The following is a 19550-nucleotide window of genomic DNA, read 5'->3' as shown; positions in this document are numbered from 1 at the left end:
CGGAGCCCTGAGCTCTCTGCTGACTTTCCCAGGACAAGGGGCAGGCCAGGGCCTCACGCGCCCCATTCAGAGAAGGTCTCAGGCCTGGCTGCAGGTGCCCCCACCCTGGGGCTCACCTTGTGCTGCTGCGGGTCATAGAAGAAGTTGGACCAGTTGGGATCTGTTTGCATGAAGTGGAACTCGAACAGCTCCCTCAAGCACAGAACCAGGATGTTGTAGCAGATCTGTGGACAGCGTGAAGGGCCTGTATCAGGCGGCACCACACTGCCTGGTGCCCTGGGTGACTGGGGCCAGAGAAGCCCCTGCCTCCTGTTTTACCCACCGTACCCTGTGGGACTGTTTGATTCTCAGTGTCACTTGGGCCAGGGAAGGCAGCAGCTCCCCTGTGTCCCCCTAAATCCCACTGGTGCTACTTCAACGCCACTCACCCCCAGGGAGCACCTCAGGGCTCCAAGTCCCCGGCTAACACCATTAGGTCACCAAACAGCCACACAGCAGGGCCACCCCAGCCCCACCTGTCTGCTGGCGCAGACGCACCTCGTTCCGAATCTCCTGGCTGAGCCCTTCGGCCTGGTCCAGGGGGAAGCCGGACACAAGCTCTGTGGTCAGCACATGCGGGCTGCAGAGCTCATCCACGATCTCAGGCACATAGAAGAATGGGTGGCCCTTCAGCAGGTCCCTGGGTAGGGGCAGGAGGTCACGCCCTAGCCACAGGCCCTCCACATCACCCCCTCACACACACCCCACCAGGCAGAGGGCCCTCCTTCACCCCAGGCAGGATGTGGCCTCGGCCCAGGCTGCAACCCCAGCCCTCTGCCCCTCAGAGCCAGAGAGGCCTTCACCAGCTGCTGAACATGGTCCCTTCTGCCTCCCTGGTGGCAACACGCAAGGGGCCCAGGCAGGGGCCACACCTGAACTTGCGGGCACAGGCGGCCTCCCGCTGGTAGTCACACTCCAGGGCCAGCTCCCGCCTCAGCACGTCGATCAGGTGCTCGGGGAACAGGCCTGGGCCGGAGAGGAGGGCATCAGCAAGGAAGGGGGCTCTGCAGGGAGGCCCCCTCTGGCCCCAGAACCTGACGCAGATGCCTGCCACCCCCTCCTGCCCTTGACCCAACCACCTAGCCTCAGACCTTCTGGAAGCATGTTGCTCATGTTCAGCACGGCCATGAGGTTGTTGACATCACTGTTGATGCTCTGGGCCACGCCAGGGTACTGCGGAGTATTGGCAGGGCAGAGGAGTTAGCCCAGGGAGATGGGTGGCCCTGCCTGGGGCACTCCCCTAACCCCCACTGGCTTCCCAGCTGTGTCCTGGCCCCAGCCCACACCCTGGAGGACCAGAGCTAAGACCCAGCCATGCTGCTGTAATCCTTGGACCCCATCACAGCCTTGTCGTCCACCTTCTACTCCTGCCTCGCCTCACCCCCGGGAACATCTCAGGGCCACCCTCCCACCAGCTCCGGCCCCAAAAGCAATCAATTGTCCCCTGTCCCTGCACATCCCAAACCAAGCTTGCTGGGAGCCCCTCCGTGCCCCCAAAGCCACTCATTTAGCAAATACTTCCCAAGCTTCTGGTGCCAACCAGGCACTGGGGCCAGAGGACACCACATATGGCCCTACCAGGAGAGAGAGTGCCCTGTGGGACGTGGGGTGCAGAGGCACTCATGAGCCAGGCCCCAGCTCTGGCCCCTGCAGCCCCCATGGGGACAGGCACTGCGCACCAGGCTGCCTACCTGGATCTTCATGGCCACCTCGCGGCCGCCCTTCATGCGGGCCAAGTGCACCTGTCCGATGGACGCAGCGGCGAAGGGCCGCTCCTCAAAGTACTCCAGCTTGTCCCGCCAGCTGGGGCCCAGGTCGTTGTTGAGAGTTTTCTGGAGGGCAGGACCAGGGAGGGGCTCTGAGCACAATCCTGCCTGGGCCACCTGGAGAAGCCCCAAGTCTGTCTCCTCCACCCAGTGGGGGCCGAGGACCCAGAGGGCAGGCAGAGTCCCTGGCTCCTCACCATCATCTGCTTCAGTGGCATGAAGTCCGCGCTCTGCCGCACCCGCTCAAAGATCTTAGCCAGGTGGGGGTTGATGAAGGCGTCATCTGGAAGGCAGGAGAGTGACACAGGACCAACCTGGGGATGAAAGTGCTCGCCCAGGAGCTGGGCAGGCACACTTCTGGGACGCCCCGGCCACCACACACTCCCCACCAGGAGCACAGGTGAGGCCAGAAAGACCGGAGCCCTTGCAACAAATGCCCTCAGCCACTCAGTGTCCCCAGAGCCCCAGCCTCAGCCCAGCGACCTGAGAAGGTGGGCTTTTTACATGCAACATGCAGAGTTTTTCATAATTACAAAAGAAATTTGGAAAATAAAATATAGTAAAATGTTGAAATGACCTGTGTTCTGACCGCCTCTAGAGAACAATTTTTCCTCTCTGCTCTTTTTCCCATGTTTCTTTGGACCCAGAGCCACTCACCTGGAGACCAGGCCTATTATCCTCTAAGATCTCTCCCCAGCCTGCCCACATCTTGCCCACTGAGCTTTGGTGGGGCTACTGCTCCCGGCCCTGGAAGTTGACCCCTACAGCAGCCCACGCAGTCCCAGCGCAGCAGCCCCCGAGCCCACTCACCCTGGATGCTCAGCATCTGGCCCAGCTTGAGCGCCGCACCACGCACCTTGCAGAGCGTGCGCACGATACGCTCTGCATTGGCCTCAGACAGGAAAGGACTGGAATCCAGCACAGCCTTCTTCCCTGTGGGCGGGCAAGTGGGGTCACCATGGCACTCGGGGGGGTCTGGGAGTAGGATGGCAAACCCAGCCTGACACAGATGGCGGCTCAATGTCTTGCCTCCCAGGCATCCATAAAACCAGCAACACAACTAACTACTGTTCCATGTCCACCTCCCCAAGCCTGTGTGAGGTGCATCCCCAGGCCCTACACCAGCGCCTCCCAATACACACACACAGGCATGCACACCTACATATGTGCACACACACACACACACACACAGGGCCTCTCCCTTCCACATGGGTACCTGGTGGGCCGTGGCAGGGCCATGGTGCTGCCTGTCGCTAGAAGGGGCATGGGAGGGGAGACCCCAGGTGAGGAGGTGCCAAGCCTTTGCCCTGTGCGCCCCCACCCAGGGCACTGCACAAAGGTCCGCTGCACCTGTGGGGTCGGCGTGCATTTGCACATGGGGCCAAGTGGCTGCAGCCAGAGGCCTGTCCTCAAGGAAAGGGTGCTCAGGCCAAGGGCAGCACAGCCCAGGGGTGCCCATCTCTCCCCTCCACCCACAGAGGTCCCCTGCAGCTCAGTGCAGCCAGCTGGACAGTCATGAGCATGCAGTGACCCCAACGGTGCAGGTGGCCTTTTTCCAGTCCACCAGTGGGAGGGCTGAGGGCCGTGACTCAGGAGCGGCAGAAGACCGGCTAAGTCAGCTGCCAGCAGCCGTGTGACCCAGGGCGGCTGAGCCCCCTCTAGCTTCCATGCCCTCCTGGGCCATCAGCTCAGTGCTGCCTAAACAGGGAGGTGCCCCTGTCCAGAGGCACAGAGAGGCCTGAGCAGAGAGCTGGGGCTCCGAGTCCTTCCACCTTCCCTGAGCTCTTTAGCACCCCTCTTCGCCAGGTCTCCAGCCCTTGTGACATTCGCACCTTCTCCTGCCTTCTGTCCTGTGAATCTAGTTAGATCTCAAGCCCCAAGAGGTCGCAGTGCAGCTTCCTCCCCTCTGGCCCCCACAGCACCCAGCACTTGCCTCAGCTCCAATCACTTCAGGCCTGGCATGGCACTCGGGTGGCACACGGAGCCAGGTATCCAGCAGGAGAAGAGAGAGGTGACCGTGCCACTGCCCTCTGCCCCGGAGCCAGGTGCAGCCTGGCCCCTGAGAAACCAGGGTGGGGCAAGCCGCCCTGAGAACGGAGGCCCTGCAGCCCGGAAGAGGAGCCTCAGAGAAGACCCGCATCTGCCCACCTGTGCAGGCAGCCACATGGAAAGGGGCCAGGCTCACTCCAGGCTCCCAGATAGCAGGAAGGGCCCTGGGAAGGTGGGAGACCTAACGTCTCTGGGGGAAGAGGCTGAGCTGCCCTGGGAGGCTGAGCTATGACCCATGGGCAGAGCCAGTCCAAGAGGGCTGGGCCCAGAAGGGTCCCTGGGCCACCCCCTTCCCTTAGGCAGCAGCAGATGCCGGCGCCAAAGGAAAGGCAGTCAATGTCCCCTCCACCCCCAGCCCTGTGGTACTTGTGGGCTGGGGGCTTGGGCCTGGGTCCCTGGGGAGGGGCGGGCAGAGAGGGAAACCTTTAGGAGAGGCCACTGCCCCAGGCCAGAGGAGGGACAGTCTATCTCCTCATGACACACAGAGCAGGCCTAGGCTGGCGGCAGTGCTCCTGAGAGATGCAGACAGTGCCTGGCCCAGTCGGGGCTTTCCCAGGTAGCCCATCGGCAAAACTGGTCAACGCCACAGGCTGGAGGCATGTCCCCTGCCCAGGCAGGGCTGGCTGTGAGAATGACTTAGCAAACGGGGATGGGTCCAGGGTTACGGCGGCGTGCACCCAGCTCAGGAAAGGTCCTTCCAGGGCAGAGCTCAGCCAGGGTGGCCGGCGCCCTCCAGGCCAGAGGGTGCCAGGGCCTGGTCAGGAAACTGGAGCACAGTTTGGGGCTGCTCAGGGCCACCGTACTCCAGCCTAAGCCTCGGGTCCCACTATCAGGGCTACCGATGCCTGGGCCCCTTAACCCCCAGCCTGGGGTCACCACTGTCCCTGACAAAGAACACCAAGTGTAACTGTGGAGCCAGCCTGGCCTCTTCCCTGCTTGGATGAGGTAGTCTGGAGAACAGCCAGCTTTGGAGAGGACCGCAGAGGACAGTGGGGGAAGGCTGGCTTCTCCTTCCAGAGAAATCCAGGCTTCATTTCCCTAAGGGTTTCAGTACTAGCGCTAAAAATACCCTTGCTAAGCCCTCCGTCCTCAGCCCCTTCCAAGGACATGCATGCCGCCCGTGCCCCAGGACTCAGGGCCTGTGGGAGGGACTAGTGCTCTCGTCCCAGAAGGCAGCGTTGGTGGGTGAAGGGGGGATGTCCAGGGACTGGCAGGGCCCCCAACAGAGGCTAGCCCAGGCTGGCAGACAGGGCTGTGAGGACCGCAGTGTGGCCAGTCACTGGGTGTCTCTGGGGGTCCCCATAGGCGGGGGTGGAAGGGTGTGATACCAGAATGAGCTGATATTCCCTGAATGGGCCGGGGCCAGGGGACTTGGCCCAGAACTCCCAATGTGTTTAGGAAAATCCACCAAGCAGATGGCTCCCTTGGCGCTGCTCTCCACACCCCAGGCCCCACTAACAGGAAAGCCCCTGCTGGGCTGACCTCGCACCCACCTGGCCCGGCCCCCATGCCTGAAGAGGCCTGAGGAGGCGCCCAGCCTGGTGCTCACAGGCAGAAGGCGGCAGAAGCTCAGTGTGCCCCACTCCTCATCACAGCGCCATGAACCCCCGAAGCCTCAGTGTGGTCCGTCCGCAGAACCTCTCCAGAGAGTCCAGCCACAGCGGGCCACCAACCTCAGTGGGATGAGTGTCCTGACCTGACCACCTGCCTGACCCTGGCTATGACCTTCACTTCAGAGATGAGGTGCCTCTGCAGAGGCTACAGCCTCCCCAGGTTACTGGGCTGGTGAGGAACAGCCTTCAGGATCTGCCTGCACACCTCCCCTGTCCCCAGCCACACCTGACCCGGCCAGACCAGCAGGCCACAGGGACCCCCAGAGAGTAGGGCGGCAGCAAAAGGTGGGTTTACAAGGAGGTGTGCGGGTGTGTGGAGGGTGTGTAAGAAGGTGTGTGGAGGGTAAGGAGGTGTGTGGGTGAGAGGTGGGTGTGTAAGGAGGTGTGTGGGTGAGAGGTGGGTGTGTAAGGAGGTGTGTGGGTGAGAGGTGGGTGTGTGGAGAGTAAGGAGGTGTGTGGGTGAGAGGTGGGTGTGTGGAGAGTAAGGAGGTGTGTGGGTGAGAGGTGGGTGTGTAAGGAGGTGTGTGGGTGAGAGGTGGGTGTGTAAGGAGGTGTGTGGGTGAGAGGTGGGTGTGTAAGGAGGTGTGTGGGTGAGAGGTGGGTGTGTGGAGGGTAAGGAGATGTGTGGGTGAGAGGTGGGTGTGTAAGGAGGTGTGTGGGTGAGAGGTGGATGTGTGGAGAGTAAGGAGGTGTGTGGGTGAGAGGTGGGTGTGTAAGGAGGTGTGTGGGTGAGAGGTGGATGTGTGGAGAGTAAGGAGGTGTGTGGGTGAGAGGTGGGTGTGTAAGGAGGTGTGTGGGTGAGAGGTGGGTGTGTAAGGAGGTGTGTGGGTGTGAGGTGGGTGTGTAAGGAGGTGTGTGGGTGAGAGGTGGGTGTGTAAGGAGGTGTGTGGGTGAGAGGTGGATGTGTGGAGAGTAAGGAGGTGTGTGGGTGAGAGGTGGGTGTGTAAGGAGGTGTGTGGGTGAGAGGTGGGTGTGTAAGGAGGTGTGTGGGTGAGAGGTGGGTGTGTGGAGGGTAAGGAGGTGTGTGGGTGAGAGGTGGGTGTGTAAGGAGGTGTGTGGGTGAGAGGTGGGTGTGTAAGGAGGTGTGTGGGTGAGAGGTGGGTGTGTAAGGAGGTGTGTGGGTGAGAGGTGGGTGTGTAAGGAGGTGTGTGGGTGAGAGGTGGGTGTGTGGAGAGTAAGGAGGTGTGTGGGTGAGAGGTGGGTGTGTAAGGAGGTGTGTGGGTGAGAGTGGGTGTGTAAGGAGGTGTGTGGGTGAGAGGTGGGTGTGTAAGGAGGTGTGTGGGTGAGAGGTGGGTGTGTAAGGTGTGTGGGTGAGAGGTGGGTGTGTAAGGAGGTGTGTGGGTGAGAGGTGGGTGTGTGGAGAGTAAGGAGGTGTGTGGGTGAGAGGTGGGTGTGTGGAGAGTAAGGAGGTGTGTGGGTGAGAGGTGGGTGTGTAAGGAGGTGTGTGGGTGAGAGGTGGGTAAGGTGTGTGGGTGAGAGGTGGGTGTGTAAGGAGGTGTGTGGGTGAGAGGTGGGTGTGTGGAGAGTAAGGAGGTGTGTGGGTGAGAGGTGGGTGTGTAGTGTGTAAGGAGGTGTGTGGGTGTGTGGAGGGTGCGTAAGGTGTGCAGGTGTGAGGTGGGTGTGTGGAGGGTGTGAGATTGGTGTGTGGAGGGTGTGAGGTGGGTGTGTGGAGGGTGTGAGGTGGATGTGTGGAGGGTGTGAGGTGGATGTGTGGAGAGTAAGGAGGTGTGCGGGTGTGTAGAGGATAAGGAGGTGTGCAGGTGTGCAGTGGGGGTGCAGAGGGTAAGGATGTGTGCAGGTGTGCAGTGTGTGGAGCGTGTGTAAGGAGGTGTACAGGTATGAGGTGGGTGAGTGGAGAATGTAAGGAGGTGGGCCGGTGTGTGGAGGGTAAGGAAGTGTGCGGGTGTTCAGTGGGCATGGAGGGTGTGTAAACAGGTGTGTAGGTGTTTGGTGGGTGTGCAGGGGGTGTGTAAGGAGGTGTCCGGGTGTTCGGAAGGTGTGTGGGTGTGCATGCAGCCAAAAGGAAGGGACTAAGTGGCCACTTTGGGCCAGGAGGAGGAAGGGCCTCCAGCCTCACCCCCTCTAAAGCAGGTCAATCCGTCTGTATGAACAGCCTCATCACCCGAGGGACGCCACTTACGTGGAACCCCATGCAAATGCGGCCCAGCTGGCTGACACTCCCAGAGCACAGGCGGGGCTGGGGGCTGACAGGTTCAACCCTCCCAGGGCCCACCCTGCCCCTCCCACTGAAGGGTCCGGCTCACCTGAGGGGTCCTCGGAGCGCAGGCTCTTCTTGGCGACCTCTGCCAGTGCCCCAAAGCCAAGACCCACTGCCAGCCCTGCAAGGAGGTGGGGGCAGGCACTCAGTGCTCATGCAGGGCTGGGGCCACCACCCACCCACAAGGCCTGGGGCAGCACCACACAGACACCGCTTGCACCAGGGGCCCTCGCTGCCACACCAGCATTTTGAAAAGTGGGGAACAAGGTGGGAGATGCCACCTGTTGTTTTAAGAGAACATTTGGCTCGAAGTAGGTGTTTCCAGTGGAAAAGATTCAGGAATCCCCCACCCCCCACCATCACCTTTGATAATCCACAGGCTCACGGGCACACGGACACTCCAAAGTGATGTCAGCTGGGAAGCACTTGGGAAGGACCCAGTACAAATGGGAAGACGGACCAGGGATGGTCCGGAGACTAAGGTCACCCCAACCACACAGGGCACCCTGAGAACACAACCACCCCCTTCAGGTCTGAAGAGCCTCCAATCACCTAGACTCCCCTAATTCACTGGAACAGGAAAGGTGCTGCCACAGGCATACAAAGCACTTGGTGGTGAGAGTGAGAACACTTTCGCTCTCCCTAATCCAAGCCAGGGGGACAAGGGGCTCAGGCGGAGCCCTTGCTGGGGAATGGAAGGTCCTCTCGCCCACCCTGCCCTTTCTGCAGGGCTGGCAAACACTGACATCTGAGGACCGTGGGGTGCAAGGTCTTCCCTTTATCCTCTTTCACAATCTTCCGAATCAAAGCCCACTAACACCTCATTTATCCAAAAATCAGTCAATGAAAATGATCCCAGCTGCTCAAGAAAGCCACCCCCCGACCCCTGCCCAGGAGCCCAGAAGGTGCCACTAATGCCACACCTCACCCAGGGCCAGTATTCTCTTCCTTTATACCCAGCTCTAGCTGGCTTTCCAAGGTAGGCAAGGGTTAGCAGAGAGAGGGTGAAGAGCACCTGGCTGGGCACGGTGACCACGGCCGGCAGGGCTGAGACCAGAATGGCCGCGCAATGAGCCAGCCTTGGAGAGCCCTGCAGCCCCGCACGCCGGCAACATCGCAACATCGCAGGCCCGCAGCCCCGCAGCCCCGCAGCCCCGCATGACTTTTATGAAAAATACAGAACTTGTTGAAAATTTAATGAAAAGTAAATTTTAAAAATAAAAAGAAGATAACTCAATTTTTTAAAAAATGTTTTTGCAATACATTTTTACCCACACCTAGGCAACAGTGCACCCTCCATGTCCCCAGCTGTCTGGGAAGCCCCTGCCTCACAGGCTGTCGTGAGGGCGTGAGTAGAGCACTCGCCAGGCCAGGCACACGCAAAGGCCACACAAGTGGCTGCTGTTGTTCCGGTGACTCTACTCAAAAAGGTTGGACCGGCACAGAACAAAAGAAATAGAAGGCAAGCCACACATATAATTGTAACTTTTCTAGCAGCCACATTGAAAAAGGCAAGAAGAAACATGCAAAATGAATTCTAATAGTATAATTTACTTAATATACCCAAAATGTTATCATTTCAACAAGTAATCAAAATAAATATCAGAGATATTTTACACTTGTGTGTGTGCATGAAGCCTGTAAACGCCACATATGTTTTATACTCAGCACATCCCACTGTGGACCAGCCGCATTTCTAAGGCCCCGTGTGGCTGGCGGCTCCGTACCGGGCAGCATGGGGCAGGATAAGCCAAACCTACAGGCCCTCAGGAGTGACAACACACACATGGTACAGATGTCTGCTGTGCTGGGACAGGGATGCCTGGCAGGTACATCAGCTGTTTCTCTCGCTGTGGGAAGCCCTGGGCTTAGGTAGGAGCCAGAGTCCCAGCTTAAACATTAACTCCCTGATGCCTGCCCACCTCTGCCCCACCAGCACTCCAGCACACAATCTGACTTAGCAAAATAAACGAAGACCGGCAACACCAGCCTGCGCACTGCAGTGACCTTCACCAATGTCTCTCTGTGTCTGGATTCTTCTCTGCCTGAAGCAAGTCCAGAGACAAGCCCACAAGAGAGGCAGGTGGCTCCACAGGTTACCAGAGATGCCACAGCTGTAGGGTGGGCCACGTTAAGCTCCTCCTTCTGCAGGCAAAGGTGTGTCCCCCTCATCACCCTCCATCAGGACCCCCCTCAAACTGTTCTCTGGCCACTTCTGGGCTCACAGCTCTCCACTGGCATGGACCTGTTATTAAACAAATGACCAAAAGAACATTCCACATAGGAGGCCTCAGGCCCCACACGTCCCTCAGGACCGACCAGCCAGGTGCCAGGCCGAGGCACTGCCCACTGATGGACAGAAAGGCTCCACTGGCAGGCTCCCCAGGGGGCAGAAACCAGTCTAGCTGGCCGGCAACCCTGACCTTGGCCTCACGAGCTCCTGCACCAGTGAACCCAGAATAAACTGAGGCCCTTCAGCCCCAGGCTCAGCACATTGCTCGGGACCCCAGGCCAGCCTCTGCCCTCCACCAGAACCAGCCAGCATCGGAGGCATCCAGAAGATGAGCACCTCAGCTGAGACTCCCCAGGTCCTTGTGGGACCCCACTCGGCACCCCCACAACCCTCAGGACACCTAACACCTCTCCCTGCTCAGATCCACATTCTAAGAGCACCCCCGCTCCGGCTTGGCCCACATGGCCAGCAAGGAAGTCCTGGAGGACAACCGGCCCCAGCACAAGCTCCAGGCTCTAAAGCCACTGTCAGCAGCCTCGCTTCCCTCCTGGCCTGTTCCAGGAAAGCTTCTGACATGTTTCTCACAGAAGTTATGCAGTGAAAGAATGACAGGGGAGGGAGGGGCAGGCTCTCCCCCAGGCAGGAACACAGGCTGCTCCTATGACTTCTGGATCCCAGTCCCTCACAAGGCCCCATCCTGCCAAAAGTCCTTCTGGGAGGTCATCAGAGCCAAACAGGGCCCTCCCGTGAGCAGTCACTCGGCTTCTGACCAGATGGACACCAGGAGGTTAAAAAATGCCAAACATCAAACACCTTCCAACAAACAGGGCCCTTCCCAGCAGGCTGGGTGAAAAGTGCTTAAGGGCAGCGGTGAGTAAGTAAAGTTCCTTGGAGCTTTGGCTTTACCTGCCAGAAACTAGGCCTGTTGACAGAGAAGGGCTCGCGGGAATTTCTCTACCAGCAAGGGGTAAAGATACAGCTAAGGATAAACAGCAGCGAATTACAAACCAGGCGCTGCCCTAAGCCCAGCTTTTACTAAGGCATCCAACAACCCTCGTCTGACAGACAAGAAATCCCCACAGAAAATGCAGCGGCCCAGGAGGCTTCCCTTCACTTCAAGGTGTTCCTGAATCCCCAGTGATTCAGTCTTTCTCTATCACCACCTGGTATCCTCCAGCTGCCCCCAGCCTCAAGGGAGGACAGGGAGCCTGGGGGGAGCTGCAGCCCACAGCATGGGAGGAAGGCGCACCGGAAGGGGACAGGAGTTCCTAGCGGCTGCTCTCACAGGTTCTCAGGATCTGTCTCTCTGTTCCCAGAACTGGACTGGTAGGGGAGGGGAAGCCCTACCACCCCTCTGGGGCCTAATTACAGAGCCTGGCCAGGCTCAGACTTCCACACACACCACAGAGGCCTGGGCTCTAGTCCCAGGGATGTCACAAATAACCATACAGCCCTGGGCCATATGCTTCTTCTTGGCTCAGCTTCCTTATCTGTAACAGGAGAGAAGAAGAACCGTCCTCATCTCCAACACAGAGCTCCTGAGATACACAGAAAAGCCCCTTTTCAAGAAGGCTCCTGAGAAGGAAGAAACACATTCCCACGCCCCTGCCAAGGGTGCAAAACTCTTGGATCTAGAGCGCATCTATCTTGCTGCAAAGTGGACCCAGAAGAGCACTGGCACTGCAGGAAGCATGGCGTGTGCCCTCAGCAAATCATGCTGGCGCCACTGCCTGCCACTCCTCGCTGGCCTTGTATGCAGCCCTGTCAACAAAGGGGCATCATGCCAGCATGTTAGAGCAAACAGTGCTGCTGCAGGGGGTCCTGAGGTCCCAGCCAAAGGGTCCAACAGCATCGCTGCTGTGGGACGGCTCTGAAGGCCATGGCAAGCTACAGCCAGGTCTTGAATGGTGTCCAGAAACCAAATGATATCGTGAGTCTTTCACAAAACTAAGTCATTCCATTTATTATCCTCTATCTTGAAGCATGTCCTTTATACTTTTGCACTGTTAAAACGTCCTTTTGAAAAGATAAAGTGATGGTATAAAATGGTGCTGCTTTGTTTTAAATGTCCTCACATGCGAAATTTAAAAAATAACCACCCCAAGCCCGTTCACCCAATGTTTGTTTTAAATTTTACCACTGAGATGAGGGACACAAAAGTCTGGGGGGATGGGGCACAATGGTACCAGAGAGAGCTTTGCTGCTGGTGTATTAACAGTATCCAAAGGGTACTGGCATCTTTGGGAAATTAAGCAACAAGAGCCAACAGCCTAAGCAATGCCTGTTTTCTAGCATAAGAGAGTTACCTTACCTCTTAGGAAACCCAATGGAGTCTCATAAACTATATTTAAAAGCAAAGTATTTTTCTGGGAGTAAGGGACACCCTAACCTTTTACCTTTTAAAAATAATAGGATACCCAAGGGTCCATTCCCTTTACTCTTCATTCCTGGCCCACTGACATGCTTTTTCTCATATGAGCATCTCCTTGTTTTCACAGGCCAAATTTCAAAATCCTTTCTACACAGAATCAAATAGTATTATTGCTTCCTATTTCTTTACTTTTTGTTTCCTGTCTTCCTCTCTCCCCTTCTCCTCTCTCCCCTTCCGCCTTAATGATGTGGATTGAAAGTCCCTGTGTGAAGGCCCCAGGAACCACCACAGTGCTATGCACAAAGCAGTGCTCAACTCCTTCTGGCAAGTCTTCTCTAGTGTCTCCTCTATCCATTAAAGTCTCATTTCTGTAAGTGTCCAGTTCCCAATGTATAGGTACAGACAAGATAAGTCATCTCCTCTGAACCTGCAAGACTGAAGGATAAATGGAAACAGGGATAGAAAATACAGAAAAAAGCAAAGGAGACAGAGGAAAAAGATCTAACATATGTGTAACTGGAGTCCTAGAAAGAGAGGAGAGACAGAATAGTACAGAAACAATATTTGAAGAAATGATGAAAATTTTCCAAAACTGATGGAAGCCACAGTTCAAGATGTTCTGTAAACCCCAAGCAGAATAAATACAAAGCAAACCACACTCAAGCATGTCACAGTCAAACTGCTAGAGAACAAAAACAAAAAGGAAATCGTAAAAGTAGCCAGAGAAAAGAAATAAGCCATAACTTTCAAAGGAGCAGCAATAAAACTGATAGCCACATTTTCAAAAAAACAAAATAAGAAAACAATAGAGGAATATTATTAAAGTGATCAAAGGAAACATCGAATATACTACCCAGCAAAAATATTTTCAACATCAAATATACTACCCAACAAAAATACCTTTAAAAAACAAAGTACGATGATATTTTCTTTTTCTTTTTTTTGAGATGGAGCTGTCGCCTGGGCTGCAGTGCAGGGGCGCCATCTTGGCTCACTGCAACCCCCATCTCCCCAGTTCAAGCAATTCTCCTGCCTCAGCCTTCTGAGTAGCTGGGACTATAAGCACCTGCCACCACGCCCGGCTAATTTTTTGTATTTTTAGTACAGACGGGGTTTCACCGTGTTAGCCAGGATGGTCTTGATCTCCTGACCTCGTGATCCGCCCATCTCGGCCTCCGAAAGTGCTGGGATTACAGGCGTAAGCCACCACGCACAGCCGTTTAATATATCTTAATAATATCTAAAAAGTGTTCTAAGGTATTAGCATTATTGGAGAAGTAGTAAAAATAATCAATCACTTATTTTTATATTGTAATAAGTCAAGATGCATGCTGTGATCTCAAGAGTGATCATCAAAAGAACAGTAAAGGAATATAAAACATAAGAGCTGGCCGGGCGCGGTGGCTCAAGCCTGTAATCCCAGCACTTTGGGAGGCCGAGACGGGCGGATCACGAGGTCAGGAGATCGAGACCATCCTGGCTAACACGGTGAAACCCCGTCTCTACTAAAAATACAAGAAAATTAGCCAGGCGAGGTGGCGGGCGCCTGTAGTCCCAGCTACTCGGGAGGCTGAGGCAGGAGAATGGCGTGAACCCGGGGGGGCGGAGCTTGCAGTGAGCCGAGATCGCGCCACTGCACTCCAGCCTGGAGCACAGAGCAAGACTCTGTCTCAAAAAAAAAAAAAAAAAAAAAATAAGAGCTAACAGAAAACATGCACAGTCATGCATCATATAACATTTCAGTCAACGGACTGCATATATGACAGTGATAGATTATATCATATTTTTACTATACCTTTTCTATGTTTAGATACACAAATACCATTGTATTACAGTTGCCTACTGTATTCAGTACAGTAACACGTTGCACAGGTTTGTAGCCTAGGACAAACAGGCTATGCCATACAGCCTAGGCATGTAGCAGGCTATATACCATCTAGGTTTGTGTTAAGTACACTCTATGATGTCCACACAATGATGAAACTGCCTAACGACACATTTCGCAGTCTGAATCCTTGTTATTAAGACACACATGAGGGCCAGGTGCGGTGGCTCCTGCCTTTAATCCCAGCACTTTGGAAGGTTGAGGCAGGTGGATCACTTGAGGCCAGGAGTTTGAGACCAGCCTAGCCAACATGGAAAAACCCTGTCTCTGCTAAAACTACAAAAATTAGCTGGGCCTGGTGGCACACACCTGTAAGTCCAGCCATTCGAGAGGCTGAGGCAGGAGAATTGCCTGAGGCTGCACTGAGCCGATATCACACCACTACATTCCAGCCTGGGTGACAGAGTGAGATTCTGTCTCCAAAAAAAAAAAAAAAAGAGATGCATGACTATAATTTTTTTTTTTGAGATGGAGTCTCGCTCTGTCCTCCTGGCTGGAGTGCAGTGGCACGATCTCGGCTCACTGCAAGCTCCGCCTCCCGGGTTCCTGCCATTCTCCTGCCGCAGCCTCCCAAGTAGCTGGGACTACAGGCGCCCGCCACTGCACCCGGCTAATTTTTTTTTTTTTTTTTTTGTATTTTTAGTAGAGACAGGGTTTCACCGTGGTCTCGATCTCCTGACCTTGTGATCCACCCGCCTCGGCCTCCCAAAGTGCTGGGATTACAGGCGTGAGCCACCGCACCCGGCCGCATGACTATAATTTTAAGTATTTGATTAATGTAAAAGAAGGCAAGACAGGAGAGAAAAGGGGGGACATAACAGATAGGTCAAATAGTAAACAAACAAAAACTAAGGTAATAGATATAAACTCTAACACATCCGCAATTGCATTTAAATGTAAATGGACTAAATATTCTCACTGTAAGAGTATCAGTCTACACTTAAAACACACAAAAAAAACCAACTATATATGCTGCTCATAGAAGATATGCATTAAACATAAGGACATTTTAAACGTTGAAAGTAGAGGGGAAAAAAAGATAACATGCAAGCATTACCCAAAACAAAGCTGGAATGTAGCTATAGCAATATCAGACAATGAAGACTTTCACCGAGATGAAAAGAGGCATAACATAAGAACAAAGGGTCAGTCCCTAGGAGGATATAAGAATTCTAAATCTGGCCAGGCACGGTGGCTCACGCCTTTAATCCCAGGACTTTGGGAGGCCGAGGCGGGTGGGTCATGAGGTCAGGAGATCAAGACCATCATGCGCTTGTAGTCTTAGCTACTCCGGAGGCTGAGGCAGGAGAATCACTTGAACCCAGGAGGCAGAGGTTGCAGTGAGCCAAGATTGTGCCACTGCACTCCAGCCTGGGCGACACAGCGAGACTCTGTCTCAAAAAAAAAAGAATTCTAAATCTGTAGGCAGCAAATAACATAGCTTCAAACCATACAAAGCACAAGTCAACAGACTAAAAGTAGGTAAATCCGCAATCATAGTGGACTTTTTAATGCCTCTCTCGATAGCTTATTGAATAAGCAAACCAAAATCACTTAAAAATCTGATCAATATGAATAATAAACCAGACTAGATAGACAGATCGCTGCCCTCAACATTAATTATTTTCAGGTAAACATGGAACATTTACCAAAATATTCCCATTTGGAATCAATGGCAAGACCCTTATTTATAACAAAAGAGAAAACCAAGGTAGGGCCCAAGGTCACACTGGAAGCAGAGTTGTAATTAAAGGCCAGCTATTATGATGACCTAAAGTTCAGTTCTGACCCCATATCCAATATATGACCCTTTCTTTCACACCACTCTTTAATAAAATCTAATATCCACAGATTAACCTGCCCATAGCATCACAGTCATAATGTCCCATAGCCAAATTGGACTTAGGACTCATGCCCCCATTTCAGCATCAAAATGAGCCCCTGGAATTGGAAAGTCCTTGACTTCCACTTCTATATAGCTGAACACCTACTGCTAACCTTGCTGAAAACCCGTCTGGGTCCCTGCAGCAGCCCCACCTCCCTGAGACCTACAGCAATCCCCTTCCTTCAGAACCCCGGGTAGAAACTTCCTAAAGTCTGCCAGTCTGCACCTGAAAAACACCTTTCCTCCATGAAGGGAAGAAAGGTTAGAGGTATTTTCTAGGAGAACAAAGTCGAACAGTGCGACTGGAAACCGGACAGTGACCCACCAGTAAGCTATATATTTCACATTGCAGTGAAGAATATACTTAAACAGTATGTATATGTCTCTGAAACCAAAATATCTTGCCATGTGTATAGTTCATTCTAAGGATGCACAATATTAATTCTAATCTTTTCTATTTAATTCCATTCTGTTTAAATTGTTCTGTTTTTTGAGACAGAGTCACTCTGTCACCCCCGCTGGAGTGCAGTGGCGCAATCTCAGCTCACTGCAACCTCCCCTCCTGGGTTCAAGCAATTCTTGTGCCTCAGTCTCCCAAGTAGTTGGTATTACAGGCACACACCACCACACCTAGCTAATTTTTGTATTTTTTCTAGTAGGGATGGGGTTTCACCATGTTGGCCAAGCTGGTCTCAAACTCCTGACCTCAGGTGATTCTCCCACCTCAGCCTCCCAAAGTGCTGAGATTACAGTTAACTTGTTTTTATATGCTGATCCTGACACATTAAGTTAATTTCACAGTTTTCTAAAGGTTCATAACCTACAGTTTGAAAGGTTCAACTGGGTGAGCTAGAAGGCCCAGAAATCCCCACCAGGGCCAGAACGGCACGTTCTTTCCTGACCTGGCTTCTCTTTCCTCCCATCTTGCCATCTCCAAGGCTGAAACATCACCTGCCAATTGCTAGGGCAACAACATGCGTGTCTCTGAATCATAGCTGTGGGCAATCCTCCAGCACACAGACACCCACAGATGGCTCCATGCATCAGGCAGGTGTCAGCAAAGGCTCCAGAGGCTTCTGATGCTACAAAGCACCCAAGACCAGGGCTTCAATTCCACTAACCCAGGCTCCCTCTGGCTGCCCATAATCCCCCACCCTCTGAGGAGAGCCCTCTATCTTTTTTTCCTACACATCTTCCCATATATAACCATTTCCACATCAGTCTCTTTCTTCCTTAACCCGTCACCCAAAAGGGTCTGACTTCTGCCTGCTTTGCCAGGACTTTATGGTGCTCCACCAGATTCTAATTCACCATCAAGACTTCCATTCTGACTACTTTTCCCAAACAGCCTGCCTTAGCTCTACCACTTCTCCCCACCCCACAAACACTCCCAGGCGAGGACTGCACCGATCCTGAAACATGTCAAACTCAGCCTTCCAGGGACAGGCTCACCAAGAGTCTAGAGTGAAGGGAAGAGGGAGGGGACAGAGAAAAGCTACCGATGTGAAAATAGGGTAGCTCCTGCCCTCAAAATCATGCAGAAAGAAGACAGCCTCCATTCAATATTTTAATAAGAAATAATACATGTTACCCAGTGACAAGCCAATATGCAAAGCAGGTAATATGCCAAGTCTTCCAGGGGATAAGGACCATTAGAGGCCATCAGGGCAGTGACTCTAAAACTCATTCTGACAGCAGAACTCAGGAAGGTGTGATATTCTATGACGGACTGCTTGAAATGCTACCCCAGGAAAAGGAAATAAGCAATACTCTTGGCTATCCCATAGATGACACTTCATACTAAATTCCTGAACGGCTAAGTAACAGTGGGTGCCAAATATTAAGGTAACAATTAGGAAAGAAAACCTTACAGTTGAGAAAATTCTATCCAGTTAACCAAGTCTGCTCAGCACCTTGGAGAGGGGGGCCATCCATCATTCAATGTCAGAACCCACACATTACCCAGCTCCCAGAATACCAGGCTCTCAGGGAGCACAGTAGTACATGAGCCTCTGCCCAGAACCAGTCTTGAACAAGTAGGATGGGGTTTCCACAAGAGAACAGGCAGGAGCGGAGAACAGCATATATGATGGACGGTGTATGGGAGGAGAAACATAAACCAGAAAAGTGACAGGCAGACCCATGAGGGTGCGTCTCCATGACCCACCCTGCACCAGCACCATCATGGACCACTCAGACCTCTGCTGCCTACAGCCCTGCAACTAACCACTCACCCAAGCTCAGGGTCCAAATCAAGCCACCAAAACTGTGGCTTGCATTAATTATATCACCCTGGGCCGGGCGCGGTGGCTCAAGCCTGTAATCCCAGCACTTTGGGAGGCCGAGACGGGCGGATCACAAGGTCAGGAGATCGAGACCATTCTGGCTAACACGGTGAAACCCCGTCTCTACTAAAAAATACAAAAAAAAAACCTAGCCGGGCGAGGTGGCGGGCGTCTGTAGTCCCAGCTACTCGGGAGGCTGAGGCAGGAGAATGGCGTGAACCCGGGAGGCGGAGCTTGCAGTGAGCTGAGATCCGGCCACTGCACTCCAGTCTGGGCGACAAAGTGAGACTCTGTCTCAACAAAAAAAAAAAAAAAAAAAAAAAAAAATTATATCACCCTGGAGAACCTACTGAGGACAGCTGAGTGTTAAAGAAATGCAATCCCAGTAACTAACTTACAGTGTACCACAGCAAAGGAGATGGCGCTTTAACAGGAACATCTGGGCCAGCGAATTAGCAGCAGACATGACAAACATGATGTCATCAGAGCAGACACAACTGCTATAAATCTTCACTATAAAATCACCCTTCAACTTGTATAAAAAGAGCGCATGTGTACCGGGCACGATGACTATTCAACCCCCCAAAGAAAAGTACAGAAAAATGGCTTGAAACAGCAGCAGCTGGAGGCCACGGCATCTTGTCACTCCACTCATGAGCCGCAGGCCTGGGGGAACCCAGGGCTCCCTAAATGTCTGGTCCCAAGGGAAAGAAAGCCCTGCTGAGCTGCTGAACAGCCCCAGGGAAGAGCTTTTCCTCACTACCCAGCCTCCTTCCTGAGAGGCCTCCAAAGCAGCAGTAGTGAGCCTGAGGCAGGGGTGAAACAGAGATGCTGCAGACACCGCCTCCAAGCAAGGCCTACCGAGCAGTCCAAGCTCAGCTCCTGGCACGGCATCGACCCTGTACCAACCCACAGGGAAGAGCCAGGCAGAGCTGGAATCCAGTAACTGAATCATCCTCCCATGAAAAACTCCAGCTCCCCCAACAGCTCATGCAGGGGCAGCTGCCGCCACCTCCTCCCCCAACACCTTCCCCGGGATACTGCTGGGTCCCCACCTCCAAGCAGGCCCCATTGTGGTGCCCAGGCAGGGCAGGTGAGGTGGCCCAGGGGTACACAGCCACCTTACCTCCGAAGTTGGCCAGCCGGCCAATCCTCGTCACGGGCACCTTCCGCTCCCGGGCATGCTCACTAAGCTGGAGGGAGACC

The 19550-nt window shown here is 53.9% G+C and overlaps 1 protein-coding gene across 4 annotated transcripts in view; it reads right to left on the bottom strand.

The window, feature by feature from the left end:
- The window catches only part of COQ8A (coenzyme Q8A), a 46614-nt gene that overhangs the window by 2767 nt on the left and 24297 nt on the right, over positions 1 to 19550 (bottom strand). For all 4 annotated transcript variants that reach the window (XM_011736266.2, XM_011736246.3, XM_011736252.3 and 1 more), the window contains exons 4-12: positions 19471 to 19537; positions 7732 to 7806; positions 2616 to 2738; positions 2003 to 2088; positions 1731 to 1871; positions 1131 to 1212; positions 912 to 1005; positions 538 to 679; positions 117 to 224 (exon numbers count right to left, since the gene is read on the bottom strand). In XM_011736266.2, the coding sequence (XP_011734568.1) occupies positions 117 to 224; positions 538 to 679; positions 912 to 1005; positions 1131 to 1212; positions 1731 to 1871; positions 2003 to 2088; positions 2616 to 2738; positions 7732 to 7806; positions 19471 to 19537 (918 nt within the window). The remainder of the gene's footprint in view (positions 1 to 116; positions 225 to 537; positions 680 to 911; positions 1006 to 1130; positions 1213 to 1730; positions 1872 to 2002; positions 2089 to 2615; positions 2739 to 7731; positions 7807 to 19470; positions 19538 to 19550) is intronic.

The sequence above is a fragment of the Macaca nemestrina genome, chromosome 1 (assembly GCF_043159975.1).
Source record: "Macaca nemestrina isolate mMacNem1 chromosome 1, mMacNem.hap1, whole genome shotgun sequence".
NCBI classification, from domain to species: domain Eukaryota; kingdom Metazoa; phylum Chordata; class Mammalia; order Primates; family Cercopithecidae; genus Macaca; species Macaca nemestrina.
This window is presented reverse-complemented; position numbering and strand designations above follow the sequence as displayed.